We start from the raw sequence: 15,614 nt of genomic DNA on the forward strand, positions 1-15,614 counted from the left end.
AGGCAAAACACACACTTAAGATATACATATATACCCACTTTTTAAATTCAAATATTATTTAATGCACGCTTTTAGCTTTCTAGGACTTTGCCATAACGATTCTGGTTGATCACGTCGTACATTTTACATTTCAAGTAATAAAGCTATCTAAATAATATTAAATTTCTTTTCTTTCCATGGTGCTGGTGGAATACTAAAATAATTTGCTATATATTATTTCTTAATTATATTAAAATAATCACAAAAAAAGAGTAAGGTAGGCCTACCAATGTGTGTGGGAGAAGAAAAAAAACAACCAAAGTAGAAGAATGCTTACGTTTGTTTAGTGTATTTTTCACATTAATCATATTCAGTCTCTTTTAATTATTATGAGCTTTTGTATTTTTCAGAAGTAGTAGTTGGTGGAGTTTAGTGAATAAACCATTGTAACCTTTTTTGTACACATATATATTTCATCTTTTGTTCAGATCATCAAGTTGTGGAAACATTTTTTTTTTTTTTTTTTGTAACAGTGGAAACATTTTATAAGATAGAAAATAGATGGTTAGATTGTCTCTATCAGATACATCACTCGTAGTCCAAACTTAGTATTGTAACAAAACTTATTCAACAGTTTCCTCAGTAATTACAAGAATTTATGAATTGATAGACAAACTGATCATTTGGACGAGTGTTGAATCCTTACTAACTACAAATCATTGTTTATCTAAAATTCGTGACTTGGCTGATAAACTCATTGGTTGAGATGTAGAAGATGGTTGGTTCCCATCATAGTATCCTTTACATTGTCATTTTGGTCCCACATTTTGGACTTGAGAACAAAACTAATACGTAACTTAAGGCACACGTATTATTAGCTCACTCATTTCATTATTTGTATCCCAACCACCTTAAAGCTTTGGCCACATCTTTGTTATATTAGTATTAATCCATCAGGCTTGTTTTTGAGTAAAGAAAATCCTTTGACACCGTCCAATGAAACTCTTCTAGACGTTTTTAATTTTTATGTGTTTATTATTTTACTCAACCTCTACATAGATTAATAATTAGTAATTGCCATGTTTATGTTATTTTTTCTCTTCCCTAACTATTTTACTTGGACCGTATATATATAAGAGAATCATCATCCTACACACAACTCCCTAGAACATTTTTATTAGTATATATACAAGATGAAAGAGAAATGTTTTTCATTTAGAAACGGGAGGACGATGATGATGATAATGAAGATAGCTCCATCCAAATCCACATTGATACGATTCAACCTAATCTTGTTTGCTCTCTCTTTTCTTCTCTCCACTGCCTTTTTCCTTCACTCTTCTTCATCAGTCTACTTCATCAGCGCAGCTTCCTTTGTTGGATGCTCCTTTCGTGATTGCACTCCCAAGGTAAGGTGAGGTTTTTGTTTTTTTATTGTGATAATAACTATTTTCTATTTTCTATTTGATCAATCTTTGGAGATATAGGTGGAGAGAGGAGTGAAGATGCAAGAACTCATTGTAGAGAACCAAATAAACAAGATAGATTCTAGTAACCAAACCAAGCTTGAGGCACCAAGCTTCATGGATGAGATTATAACAAGAGGGTTAGGGAAAACAAAGATTGGGATGGTGAACATGGATGAATCTGATCTCACACAATGGAAACGTTATGGAGAAACCATTCACATACATTTTGAGCGTGTCTCCAAGTTCTTCTCATGGCACGACTTGTTTCCTGAATGGATAGATGAAGAGGAAGATACCGAGGTTCCCACATGTCCTGAGATACCAATGCCTGATTTCGAAAGCTTAGAGAAGTTGGATTTGGTAGTAGTGAAGCTGCCTTGTAAGTACCCTGAAGAAGGGTGGAGAAGAGAGGTTTTGAGGCTGCAAGTGAACCTAGTGGCAGCTAACTTGGTGGTCAAGAAAGTGAAAACGGATTGGACGTGGAAGAGCAAAGTGTTGTTTTGGAGTAAGTGTCAACCGATGATTGAGATTTTCAGGTGTGATGATATGGAGAAGAGGGAGGGAGATTGGTGGTTGTATCGGCCTGAGGTGGTTAGGTTACAGCAGAAGCTTAGTTTACCAATCGGATCTTGCAATCTTGCTCTTCCTTTGTGGGCACCACAAGGTAAATATTACTTTCATACCAAATCTACATTTGTATTTTTTTTTGTTTAATAATTCTAATTTTAGTAAAGGAACTAAACTATACAAACCACAAAATACTAAACCAAATTCCATTTTATAAATGTTAAGATGAACCAAAAAATGAAATTAAAAAAAAAACGTTTATTTGTTTGTTAATTTTAAATTATGTTTTGAGTATCATTAGCAAATTATTTTAAATTTTGTTTCGAATTTGATAAAAAAAGAAGTTGAACTAGCTTAACAGGAAATGAAGTTCGAACTGAACTTGAGCTAGAAAGTCTCGTATGTAGTGACTAAGACATTGTAACTTAAAAAGGATTTGATTACGTGAAGTTGATGTGAATAGGTACCAACTTTGTTATTTATGATAAAATAAGTCATATGTTTGGATACTTTGCTTAAATGCTTGTTGTGTTAATTAGCTACCTTAGTGGTTGTGTTTTAGGTATGTTTTTTTGCTAACCACCGAAGTTGATTGTCTTACCAGCTACATTGCATTTTCAGAAGGATATATTAGAATCAATCGTTACATTCACATATATAGCCAAATAATCAGACTATGATTCCTAACTGATGTTAATTACATTTGAAAGCGATTAAAAAGGAACATACCTTAATATGTGGTACTTTGCAATTAGTTAGCTTTGTAAAGAATATTTGTTGAGTAAAATACACAACTAAGAAAACCAAGTAACAATATGAATTGCCTTTTCAAACTAGCTAGGCATTCTTATTCGTTGGTAGGTCGAATTAGTTAGCTGTTGCTTGAGGTTTAAGAAAACAAATTAATGATCAACCAAATTAATGATCATCGGATAAGGTTGATGATGGCTTATATATGCAAAATATATTGTTCAGTACCCAAATATTTAACTATTACATGTGTTTGATTTTGTCTTCTTTTTGGTCAACTAGGATCAAAGCTTTGATTAGTGTGGTAATTAATTGTTTTCTCAAAATCGATAAATATATAGAACTTAGAAGTATGATACTTTATATCAACCAAAATAAGTTAGCACGTTTTAATTAACAGATCAATCTAATCAAAGCATTTAATATAATTTCCTTCAATATACAAAACAGGTATAGACAAAGTGTATGACCTAACGAAGATACAAGCAGAGACAAGGCGACCAAAACGTGAAGCCTACGCAACCGTCCTCCACTCATCCGAATCTTACGTCTGTGGCGCCATAACGTTGGCTCAAAGCCTCCTTCAGACAAACACAAAACGTGATCTCATCCTTCTCCACGATGACTCCATCTCCATTGCAAAACTCCGAGCTCTCGCAGCCGCAGGATGGAAGCTGCGTCGAATCCTACGAATCAGAAATCCACTTGCCGAAAAAGATTCATACAATGAATATAACTACAGCAAGTTTCGACTGTGGCAGTTGACGGATTACGACAAAGTGGTCTTCATTGATGCTGACATCATTGTCCTACGTAACCTTGACATCCTCTTCCATTTTCCACAAATGTCAGCCACCGGAAATGATGTCTGGATATTTAACTCTGGTGTAATGGTCATTGAGCCTTCTAATTGTACGTTTAGTACGATCATGAGTCAGCGAAGCGACATCGTTTCATACAACGGTGGTGATCAAGGGTAAGCAGCATTTCAACAATATAAAAGTAACTTATGTTTTTTTAGTCAAAAAGTTATTATATTACTCAACATAAATTATTATTATAACATAGCAAATAAAGTATATAGAATAAAAATATTGAATTAAACTGGTCTGGTTATCTCACATCAATTTACTGTTATGGTTAAGTGTAAACACTAACAAATGGTTGTTACACTCAACTATAACACACTATATTGATGTGAGCCTGGACCGCATTAGAAGATGCTCTGATTATAACCCTGATATATAATAAATCATACGTTATACTAAAACACCAATAATGCTATGCACATGTATGCATTTGAACAAAAATTGATGATGTTACATATGTATTTTTCAGGTATCTAAACGAGATATTCGTGTGGTGGCACCGATTGCCTCGACGAGTAAACTTTCTAAAGAACTTCTGGGCGAACACAACCAACGAAAGAAACATCAAGGACCACCTCTTCGCCGCCGAGCCGCCTCAGCTCTACGCGGTCCACTACTTAGGCTTGAAACCATGGCTTTGTTACAGAGACTACGACTGCAACTTCGACGTGGACGAGCAGCTAGTGTACGCTAGTGACGCCGCGCATGGTAGATGGTGGAAAGTGCATGACGCTATGGACGAAGATTTGCAGAAGTTTTGTAGACTCACGGAGCAGAGGAGGACAGAGATCAACTGGGAGAGGAGGAGAGCGAGGCTTAGAGGTTCCACTGATTTCCATTGGAGGATCAATGTTACTGATCCAAGACGACGACGTTCTTATTTGATAGGCTAAGTTTTGTTCTCTATATATGTATAGATGTGTAATACTAAGCCTGAGACCCCATTCTTCTCTTTTTTCTTTTCAATTTTTTTTCCTGTGTGTGTAATATTTTTAGACCATGTCAATAAGAATCTTACGATTATTTTTGTTTCACAACTCATGTGGTGAACTCGACCTAGAAATTAACCGATATTAATTTAGTGTAAGTGTACCCTACTTTATGCCTCCGGTATATTTCCACGTATTATACCTCTCATTAATTTTTTTTTTTTTGATGGACACACCTCTCATTAATATCATATTGTTTTATGTAGACTTGACCTCAAAAAATGAAGAAGACTTATGTAAGCAACAATAATTATGTACACCACTTGATACGTTTCTGCCCTACACGATGTGACAATGTGTAGGGGCATAACTTCTGTGGAAAATATGAATCTCTCTTACATTTTCTTAAATTAAATGCTTTAGAAAAACTCGATTAATAATCTATTTCGTGTAAATTTCTTTCACTGTTAGATTTTATTTCTTATTATAATGTGTCACAATTTATTTTTATGAAAATGCAAAGCTCTTCATTTAAACTTTTTAGGTTAAAGGTTAACAAGATACAAATTTAGATTTTCTATCGTAGTTCTTTCAGTTTTATTAATCATCATTTTGAATTTTCCTTTTCTGATATTTTTATATATTTTTGACTATAATTTTTTTTTATTTTCTTTTATATATTACATTTGTTTATCATTTTCTGTAACTAGTAATGTTTTAATTTGTTGTAAGACTTTATACTATATATTTCTAGTTAAGTTGTTTAGGTTTTATTGGCTTTGGTTTCTCATTTTTCTGAATTTTTGTTGTCTATAATTTTTGATTTTATTGATTGGACAAATGAATTGAATAACAAATAATGTATAATAAAAATAAAAATAAAATAAAATAAAATCTTAAAATAGCATTAATTAAATGGTAAAATGATTAACTTACTATAAATTCTAAACTTTTATTCAAACTCTAATCTCTAGATAATGAATTGTAAATATTAATCATTAAACTCAAACTCAAATATAAAATATTTTTTAAAGAAAAGTTCATTTATGATGTTTCATAAATTTTTCTTTTTTTGTGTTACTTTTTAATATTATATTGAAAATCTGTTTTGAATTAATTCAAAAAGACAAGTTAGCAAAAAAATTAGTTCAAAAAGACACAAACAAAATCATATCCCTTCACATATGTCTTTTCGTGACCTTGTTCCTTGTTCTTTCTTTTTTCTTTTCGGTCGAATTCCATGTTCTTTCTTTCTCATCTTGTCTTTTAATTACAATGTCACTCTCACTGCGAATCTGCCAGGAAATTTCAGTTGGAGTTGGATCCTCCCATATATATAATAACATAGACCACGTCTGTCTCTACTCCACTCACTTCCACTAAAAACATGGACGTCACCGATTTTTTCACCGGCGAAATAGCGACGGAGCTACTAAAACAGCTCGTTCTGATCTCAGCCAAAGCGTGGAAATACAAAAGCATCGCCGACAGGCTCATCATCTTGATCGAGACCATCCAGCCCACGATCCACGAGATCCAGTACAGCGGCGTGGAGCTCCCTCCACACCGCCAAGCTCAAATCGGTATGCTCGCTGGTACCTTAGAGAAAGGCAAGAAACTCACGGAGAGAGTCTTGAGCTCCCGTCGATGGAACATGTATCGACAGTTCACACTAGCGAAGAAGATGGAGAAGCTGGAGAAGACGATATCTGATTTTATGAAGAATCAGATATTGACTCATATCTTAGCCGATGTTCATCAGCACCGTACTAACGCCGATGTGAGGTTTGATAGAGTTGAGAGGAGCCTCACTGGCCTCGAGGAGCAGTTGGGTTCGATGAAGATCGGAGGAGGAGGGATGATAACAGATGCGATGAAGATAGCTGAGGCTACGATGGAGATTGAGACGAGCGATGATTGTGAGAAGTTTGGGGTTGGGTTGGAGATGGGAAAGAGGAAGGTGAAGAAGATGATGTTCAACGCTGAAGGAGGGCTTTTTGGGATTAGTGGCATGGGTGGTGTCGGTAAGACAACTCTTGCTAGAGACCTTGAACATGACAACGAAGTCCGATGTAAGTATTCTTCTCGTGTCCTGTCTCTCTAAATAGATGGTAGGTGTTAAATAGACGCTCTGTATTAGGCTTAGTAATAAGGCTGATTATTGGGGGTGACTTGTTAAATTATTTATTATTTATTATATATTTTATAGAGATTAGATTTTTAAATTTATTAGTTTTAGTTATACAAAGATTGTTTTAATGAACTATAAAACTTAGATATACAAAAGAAAAAGAAATCAGCCAGCTTTGTAAATTTACATTAACATTATTACTTGATTTAACCAATTTACATCAAATTTGTATCGAATTAAATCAACTTTGATCAGTTTTAACTGATTTAGACGTTTAAACCAAATTGAGCCATTTAAAAGTGGATTTTAAAAAAAAAATTGTTTCGGCTATAACCAATTTGTTGCTTAGGCATTGCCTAAATCAATTTTAGAACATTGGTTATGACATTTTTTTTTGTTAAATCACTGCTTTTTTTGTCAGGTTACTTCGAGAACAGGATTTTGTTTCTGACTGTATCACAATCCCCGATTCTTGACGAGCTGAGAACACGTATATGGGGGTTTTTAACTGGTTGTGAAAGTGTAAATAATGTTCCGGACTGGAATTTACAGTATAACGGTGGGGTTAAAACAAAGAAGCTGGTGATTCTTGATGATGTTTGGACAAGAAAAGCTTTGGACAGCTTGACTTCTAACCTTCCTAGTTGCACAATTCTTGTTGTTTCACGGTCCAAACTTGCAGATCCTAATGCTACTTATGATGTGGAAGTACTAAGGGAAGATGAAGCTATCTCTCTCTTCTGTCTCTGTGCGTTTGGTCAGAAAACTATCCCTCCTGGTTTCGACAAAGACCTTGTTAAGAAGGTAATGTTAATGGTTTCTCTCTTCTATAACTGATTCATGGCTTAGTGTGATGTATATTTAATGCTTTTTCGATCCTCCTCAGGTTGCTGGTGAGTGTAAAGGTCTACCTTTGGCTCTCAAAGTTACGGGCGCTTCACTAAAAGACCGCCCTGAAATGTATTGGCAGGGCGCATTGCAGAGGTTATCAAAAGGTGAACCTGCTGATGAAACTCACGAGACTAGATTGCTCCATCACATGGAAGCTAGTCTAGCAGATCTGGACGAGACAGCCAGAGAGTGTTTCTTGGATCTTGGCGCATTCCCTGAAGACAGGAAGATTCCTGTTGATATTCTCATCAACATGTGGATTGAAGTACATGATCTAGACGAGGCAGTTGCTTTTGCCACTCTTGTTGATTTGTCACACAAGAATCTCCTTACTCTTGGGAAAGATCCACGGTAAGAGATCACATTACTTGTAGCTAGGCCTGAGCATTTCATGTATAGGTTCAGTTTATTTCGGTTTCTGGTTATAGAAATATAGGTTATTTTTGTTTTTGGTTCAGTTCAGATAATAAAGTTGGGAACCAACTAATATCCGAAACAATTTTGGGTCCAATCTGATTCCCGCTCGGTTCTGTTTTTCGGTTAATTCGGATTAAAAACTCGGATAATTTGTATTTTTGTATTTTTGGATAAAAATATCGGCTAAGACAGATAATTTTAAATATTTCGGATAAAAATTATTCTGGTAATTTTTTCTCGGGTTATTTGGTTTATAAATAACATTTTTAAAATATTTTTATTATTTTAAAGTTTAAACTAGTTGATATTTATAACTAACTGAACGTAACTATTTTATTATTTTAAAATTATATTATACAAATTTGGATACATGTTCGGTTCTCAATTCAGTTTAAAATTTTTAATTCTAGAGATATAAAATCCATTCGGGTAATTTATAATATCTGAACTTTAACCGAACCTTGTTTTCGATTTGGTTTGGTTCTTTGGTTCCGGATAAATGTGTCCAAGCTTACTTGTAGCTCTGAACTCTTTATATGATTCAAAGTTCTATGTAATCATCATCACTTTATATTAATTTTGCAGGCTTGGTTCTACGTATGCAAGCTACTATGATGTATTTGTGACACAGCATGATGTTCTGCGAGACTTGGCACTTCATTTATCCAACAAAGGGAAAATAAACAGAAGAAAGCGATTGCTGATGCCGAAAAGAGAGAAAGAGCTTCCAAAAACATGGGGAAAGAACTGTGATGAGGAATACAATGCTGAGATAGTCTCTATTCATACATGCAAGTGATCTTATAACTGCAATATTTATATTACTAGGTTCTCTTGTCCTATAATCACAAGGATCATAATGTTGATAGGCTTTGTGTTTTTGTTGCAGGGGAAATGGATGACATGGACTGGTCTGACTTTGACATGGACTTCCCTAAGGCAGAGGTTCTGTTGCTGAATTTCTCTTCAGACAAGTATGTTTTGCCTCCTTTCCTCAGCAAGATGACCCGGCTTAAGGTCCTGGTGATCATCAACAACGGCATGTCCCCTGCGATTCTCCGTGACTTTTCAATGTTTGCCAACTTGTCGAAACTAAGGAGTCTCTGGCTCGAGAGAGTTCACGTCCCTGAGCTCTACAACACAACAATCCCCATGAAACATCTCCACAAGATGTCTCTGATTCTCTGCAAGATCAATAACAGTTTTGATCAGACCGGAGTTGACGTCTCCAGTATCTTCCCAAAGTTGGGAGATCTGACGATAGATCACTGTGATGATCTCGTGACACTGCCTTCAAGCATCTGTAAGATGACCTCTCTTAACTCATTAAGCATAACAAACTGTCCACGCCTCGGTGAATTGCCTAAGAACCTCAGCAAGCTACAAGCTCTTGAGCTTCTGAGGCTATATGCTTGTCCCGAGCTAAAGGCGTTGCCTGATGAAATCTGTGAGCTTCCTCAGCTTAAGTACCTCGACATCTCACAATGCGTCAGCATGAGTTGTCTTCCGGAGGATATAGGGAAGCTGAAGATGCTCGAGAAGATCGACATGAGAGAATGTTATATCTCTGGTAGAGTGAGGTCGGCCGTTTCGTTGGAGTCTCTGCGCCATGTGATTTGCGACAAGGACGTTACGTTTATATGGGAAGAAGTTGAGAGGGCTGTTCCAGGGTTAAAGATTGAAGCTGCTGAGAAATGTTTCAGCTTAGATTGGCTCGACGAGTAATTAAAACTGTATAACTTAATTCAGAAACTGTAATTTGTTTAGGGGGTTAATGTAAGCTTCTTCTCCCCTAGTGTTAGTTAATATTATGCTTTTGTAATAAGGTCTCTCTGTACAGTTTCCACCAACTTAATCTTTGTGTTAGATTGATTAAAAGTGTTATATATAAATTCTGCAATTTAAAAAAAACCAAAAACATTGCTAACAAGTTAATTGGAAACATGAACGTTTGGAAATACTTTTTTTTTTCTCTTCTTCAAAGTGTTTTAGGGCCTTTTAGCAACAACCCAACCCAACCCAAAGTGTTTTAGGGCCTTCTTCTCCACCAGATGTTTATGTTTTATGAGAAACTCACTGTTAATTATCAGTAAGAAAAACTCACTGTTACACAAATTCATCTCCCAATAACCTTTCCTAAGTCGCATTTTCCTGGTCATCCACACGAATATGGACTATTGCTTTTCGGTCCATTTGAATACTTGGAAAAGAATCTATCTGTGGACTTTACTTCTCACCTGGGAGTTAGGTCTGTGTCTTTAATAAACCCGAGTTTAACTATTTTTTTAGTCAAAAAAATAATAATAATGAGGAATAGCTTCTAAAATTTAAAATTCTCTAAAAAAAAAAAAAATACAAAGGCAAGGACAAGTACTGCTTTAAAAATTAAAACTAGTAAAATCCAGTTTTCGATTTCTCTTTACAATTGAGGAGTTAATTCAAAAACTAGTTTTCCTATTTTTCAAGGAATTATTTTTTTTTTTTCAAAATCTTGATTGGATAATAAAGTAGTTTTTGAAAAACGGAAACCAAAAACCATTTCAAAAACTACAAACAATCTAAAATCTAAAAACTAAAATCAAAAAGTCAAAAACTAAAATCCAAAAACCAGTTAAACAACCATCACCTAACTACACAGAATCGACTTATCTTTTGGTTCAGTTTTAACATAGCCGGTTAATTTTGGTTTGGTTAATGTAAAACTAGAGATGGGCATTCCCGGTTTATAACGTCTCTCTCGAAAATATAGCCGTTACGGACTCTCCTAATAGAGAATTGGGGACAAACGAAGCCCTAATCTGACTCTGCCCCCTTTGTAGTATAAATCAACGCCTAAGTTTCACAGGTTTCTCCACCAATTCAATCTGCTCTCATCTCGCATTATCAGCTTACCAACAACTCTTCGCTCTCTCTCCCTCTCTCTGTGCTCGAATTTACTGCTTTATTTGATTTAATTTGAGATCTTGTAATCCGTTTCGTGTATTACCGTGCTTTCTGTTTCTTTGTGTGTTTGTGTGTTTGTGTTAACAATGGATGCAGGTATGAACACATCTACGCACTTGAAGGCTCAAGCTCGGTGCCCACTTCAAGAACACTTTCTTCCCAGGAAGAGTTCCAAGGAAAACGTAAGTTTCCTCAGATTCGATTCCATTTACATGATCCCGTCCTGCCATCTGAGAATTAGAGTTGCGAATTTACGGGATTCTCTTTTCAATTGATCAAAGTCGATTCCTTTTTTTGCAATCAAGAATTAGGGTTTCGATTTGGGGGTTATTGTTTATCTTGCATCTAGATTTGTTTCGGATATTGGATGAATTGTTTTGATTATGTGGGTTTTGTAATAAGAAACTGATCATGTGTATTTGATTCTTTCTTGCAACTGTGTATTGATTTGTTTTTTTTTAAATTCTACCAGCTTGACAGATTCATACCCAACAGATCAGCAATGGACTTCGACTATGCTCACTACGCTCTTACCGAAGGTAGGAACGGGAAAGATCAGGTAGCAGCAGCGGTAAGCTCACCCTCCAGAGAGGCCTACAGGAAGCAACTCGCTGAGACGATGAACCTGAACCACACTCGGATTCTCGCCTTCAGAAACAAACCTCAAGCTCCAGTCGAGTTGCTTCCTACAGACCACTCTGCTTCTCTTCACCATCAGCCCAAATCCGTTAAGGCTCGTAGATACATTCCTCAGGTTTGTGTTATTATTGCGCTGTAAGTAAAAAGATCCGTATCTACTTTGTTGTTGTATTGATCTGTTGTTTTAATTTTTTAACAGACTTCTGAGAGGACATTGGATGCACCTGACATTGTGGACGACTTCTACCTCAACTTGCTTGACTGGGGCAGTGCTAATGTCCTAGCCATTGCGTTGGGACACACTGTTTATCTGTGGGATGCTTCCAGCGGGTCCACTTCTGAGCTTGTCACCATTGATGAGGAGAAAGGACCTGTCACGAGTATCAACTGGGCACCTGATGGTCGTCATGTCGCACTTGGACTCAACAACTCCGAAGTGCAGCTGTGGGATTCTGGATCCAACCGTCAAGTAAGTTACACAATCTCCTCTCGCTTCAGTTTGAGATAGATTGTTTGTCATCATGTCTTAAACCTGATGTGTTGTGCTTTTTTTATTGCAGCTGAGGACATTGAAGGGTTGCCACCAGTCTAGAGTAGGATCATTGGCGTGGAATAATCACATCCTGACGACGGGAGGGATGGATGGACAGATCGTCAACAACGACGTGCGAATCAGATCACACGTTGTGGAAACTTACAGAGGTCACACTCAAGAGGTCTGCGGGCTAAAGTGGTCAGGATCCGGACAGCAACTAGCGAGTGGTGGCAACGACAATGTTGTACACATATGGGATCGTTCAGCCGCCTCTTCAAACTCGACCACTCAGTATTTGCACAGGCTCGAAGAACATACGTCTGCAGTTAAAGCCCTTGCGTGGTGCCCTTTCCAAGCGAATCTGCTTGCTACTGGTGGTGGTGGAGGAGATAGGACGATAAAGTTCTGGAACACTCACACAGGAGCTTGCTTGAATTCAGTTGACACCGGCTCCCAAGTTTGTTCGTTGCTGTGGAGCAAGAACGAAAGAGAGTTGCTTAGCTCACACGGGTTTACACAGAACCAGCTTACGTTGTGGAAGTACCCATCTATGGTGAAAATGGCTGAGCTCACTGGTCATACATCAAGAGTTCTATACATGGCCCAGGTAAAACTTGATCAAATTCCATTTCTAATGTTTGCTGAAAGTGGTTTGAGTTTTTGAGGTCTTTAGTTCTAAACTTTGTTTTATTTGTCTGTGTTTTCTACAGAGCCCAGATGGTTGTACCGTAGCTTCAGCTGCAGGAGATGAAACTCTGAGATTCTGGAATGTTTTCGGAGTACCAGAGACGGCCAAAAAAGCAGCTCCAAAAGCAACTCATGAGCCGTTTTCTCATGTGAACCGTATTCGTTGAAGAAACTGTGAAGAGAAGACTAACAGCAACAAAGAAAGTCAAGCAGTGATTGTTACATAAGACTAACAACAAAGAAAATCAAGCAGTGATTGTGAAATAAGATGTTTTTGTTTTCGTTTTTTTGGGTTTGTAATAAGTAAAGTGCATATACTGAGTCAAACTTCGTTGTTTGAATATATTTTAAATAGAAAGAAATTCATTTTTACACTCTTATTCTCATACTCAATAAGTCTACTAACTTGTACATTCACATTATCTACTCGTTGACTTGGATTTATAGAATTGGACTTGTGAAGTCTGATCATTAAAGCAAGTGTCACCAATAAGAAAGCAAGATATAGAGTTTGTGTTCTTGGATTGCATATAAAAAAACGTGATTCAGCTTTATGTCTGAGTCCTAAGGGAAAAAGAAACAAGTTTTGGATGATGCCTAGTGGAAAGAGCTGGAGAAGAAAGAACATCAATGAGACAATGCGTCGTCGTTTCAAATTAAAAATATTAAATTTACCAAACAACCCTTAAACGTTTCTATAATCCTAATTTAACCCGAAGAACTATGAAATTGTTCAGTTATAGCCCAGTTGATAAAGCGTCGTCGTTTCGCACTAAAACCCTAGATCCATCTCCACCCTCCACAGTAATCAATCGAGCACGGAAGAGAGAGATGGGAAAAGAGATGGAGTCGCCGAAGGAGCAGAGCTCGTACACCGTTGAGCAGCTCGTCGCCGTCAATCCCTTCAACCCCGAAATCTTACCCGATCTCGAAAACTACGTCAACGAGCAGGTTAATCGCTTATCAATTGATATACGCATTTTACTGGATTCTGATTTCTCAATGATTGTTTCAGGTTACATCGCAAACGTATAGCCTGGATGCGAATCTATGCTTGCTTCGGCTCTATCAGGTACTCTTCATAACTCCCCCAAGAGATTTTTAGTCTCTCCTAACTCGTGCCGTTGGTTATGTTGATGCAGTTTGAGCCTGAGCGCATGAACACTCACATCGTGGCTCGAATCTTGCTCAAGGTATAGCAGACTGACTCTACCTTGTGATTTGTGGCTTATATTAAAACTAATCTCTGTGGTTTTGTTTTTTTTTGAAGGCTCTTATGGCTATGCCAGCTCCAGACTTCAGCCTTTGCCTCTTCTTGATTCCTGAAAGAGTGGTAATGTTCACTTCTTTCACTCTCAGCTCTTTCTTTGTACTGATGATTCATGGAGTGTGAACCTTTTTGGATTCGTGGGGATTAATAGATGGATTTGTTTTGAATTGTGTGTTTTGCAGCAAATGGAGGAGCAGTTCAAGACGCTTATTGTTCTCTCACACTACCTTGAGGTATGCAAAACATCTATGTTAGCTGGAGACTTTTTTGAGAGCCGCGAAAGGTGTGTAGTTGAGTGTTTAGAGTATTTGTTTTGCTTTTGCAGACTGGGAGGTTCCAACAGTTCTGGGATGAAGCTGCCAAGAACCGTCACATTCTTGAGGCTGTTCCAGGTATAATCAACTTTCTGAATCATAAATAAGTCGTATGGTTAAAAGTTATGGATCTAAATTAGTTATTTAAGGATAAATAAATCTAGAAATGGTGGCTCATATAAAAATCATGAGTAGTTCTTCATGATACTGTCTATACGTTTTATGATTTGTGTGTGGATGTCTTATATGCAAGAGATGAAATGCAGGTTTTGAGCAAGCTATCCAAGCGTATGCGAGTCACCTTCTTAGCTTAAGCTACCAAAAGGTTCCAAGATCTGTGCTTGCCGAGGTATGATGTTGACTAAGCTTATGATTCTTGACACATGGCTTGCTTTTCACCATAGGATAGCTTAACCCACCAAATTGTAGAACTTTGGATGGAAAGTCTCTCACTTTTGTATAATTTTGTTCTGTTAAGAAGCTTCCTCACCGTAGTTATGGGTGATATATGTTTTTGGTGACCTTTGCTTGTCGATAAAATGCCCTTGCTCATTATTTATGAAAATGATACACAGGCTGTTAACATGGACGGTGCATCTCTAGACAAGTTCATTGAGCACCAAGTGGCTAACAGTGGATGGATTGTAGCGAAGGAAGATGGAAGTATCGTCTTACCACAGAACGAATTTAACCATCCGGAGCTGAAGAAAAACACAGGTGAGAATGTTTCCTTGGAACACATTGCCCGCATCTTCCCCATCCTTGGTTGAACCAGTTTGTGAGGACTCTTTGAAATTTTCCTTTTTGTCTCCCTGTCTTTTTCATGTACTACAACACTTTAAGACACTGTAATGTGATCTTTGCATTAACAATTATAAGTAGTTGCTCGATTTGACTGCACTGCAAAGATTATTGGATGCCATAGTTTTATACAGGGCCCTTTGAGCTTTTTAGTTCTCTACCGTCCAAAAGTCTTATGTTACCATATCAGTGCGTTTCAGTAGAGCCGTGTTTGACCCTACGATGGTAGAAGAAAAGATTCAACAATCATTTGCTTGTTCTAATTTGAATCAGCTTAAGGTCTCTTTGAATATGAGAACGGGCAGATTAATTCTTATTTGAGGTGTTCTTGTCCTATCTCTAACACCAGATCACATCGGAACATTGACAGCCATCCATTTGGAAGCTCACATGTTTGACAACAGATCATCAAATCACGTGCTC

The 15,614-nt window shown here is 37.0% G+C and overlaps 4 protein-coding genes across 6 annotated transcripts; all 4 read left to right on the forward strand.

Moving 5' to 3' along the window:
* Positions 1 to 935: 935 nt before the first annotated feature.
* On the forward strand, positions 936 to 4,657 carry LOC106443746 (UDP-glucuronate:xylan alpha-glucuronosyltransferase 2-like). Of its 3 annotated transcripts, none has more exons than XM_013885300.3 (4): positions 936 to 1,388; positions 1,467 to 2,112; positions 3,210 to 3,741; positions 4,104 to 4,657. In XM_013885300.3, exons 1-4 carry the CDS (start codon positions 1,173 to 1,175, stop codon positions 4,525 to 4,527), a joined length of 1,818 nt encoding a protein of 605 aa, XP_013740754.2. In that variant the 5' UTR covers positions 936 to 1,172; the 3' UTR covers positions 4,528 to 4,657. The 3 variants fall into 3 exon arrangements, with proteins under 3 accessions (XP_013740754.2, XP_013740755.2, XP_013740756.2); XM_013885301.3 differs by having other exon boundaries at positions 940 to 1,388; positions 3,216 to 3,741; XM_013885302.3 differs by having other exon boundaries at positions 1,155 to 1,393.
* Positions 4,658 to 5,785: 1,128 nt separating this feature from the next.
* On the forward strand, positions 5,786 to 9,880 carry LOC106438518 (probable disease resistance protein At4g33300). Its single transcript, XM_013879710.3, has 5 exons — positions 5,786 to 6,635; positions 7,116 to 7,498; positions 7,581 to 7,936; positions 8,588 to 8,793; positions 8,892 to 9,880. The coding sequence occupies exons 1-5, from the start codon at positions 5,951 to 5,953 to the stop codon at positions 9,725 to 9,727; spliced, it is 2,466 nt and encodes an 821-aa protein (XP_013735164.2). The 5' UTR covers positions 5,786 to 5,950; the 3' UTR covers positions 9,728 to 9,880.
* Positions 9,881 to 10,754: 874 nt separating this feature from the next.
* On the forward strand, positions 10,755 to 13,186 carry LOC106438519 (cell division cycle 20.1, cofactor of APC complex-like). The gene is made up of 5 exons (XM_013879711.3): positions 10,755 to 11,127; positions 11,418 to 11,699; positions 11,784 to 12,053; positions 12,145 to 12,726; positions 12,830 to 13,186. The coding sequence occupies exons 1-5, from the start codon at positions 11,032 to 11,034 to the stop codon at positions 12,971 to 12,973; spliced, it is 1,374 nt and encodes a 457-aa protein (XP_013735165.2). The 5' UTR covers positions 10,755 to 11,031; the 3' UTR covers positions 12,974 to 13,186.
* A 339-nt stretch (positions 13,187 to 13,525) lies between these two features.
* LOC106438517 (eukaryotic translation initiation factor 3 subunit K-like) lies at positions 13,526 to 15,280 on the forward strand. The gene is made up of 8 exons (XM_013879709.3): positions 13,526 to 13,757; positions 13,822 to 13,878; positions 13,949 to 13,999; positions 14,077 to 14,139; positions 14,259 to 14,309; positions 14,402 to 14,468; positions 14,657 to 14,739; positions 14,966 to 15,280. Exons 1-8 carry the CDS (start codon positions 13,530 to 13,532, stop codon positions 15,158 to 15,160), a joined length of 795 nt encoding a protein of 264 aa, XP_013735163.2. The 5' UTR covers positions 13,526 to 13,529; the 3' UTR covers positions 15,161 to 15,280.
* The last annotated feature ends 334 nt before the right edge of the window (positions 15,281 to 15,614 follow it).

The sequence above is a fragment of the Brassica napus genome, chromosome A1, assembly GCF_020379485.1.
Source record: "Brassica napus cultivar Da-Ae chromosome A1, Da-Ae, whole genome shotgun sequence".
NCBI lineage: Eukaryota > Viridiplantae > Streptophyta > Magnoliopsida > Brassicales > Brassicaceae > Brassica > Brassica napus.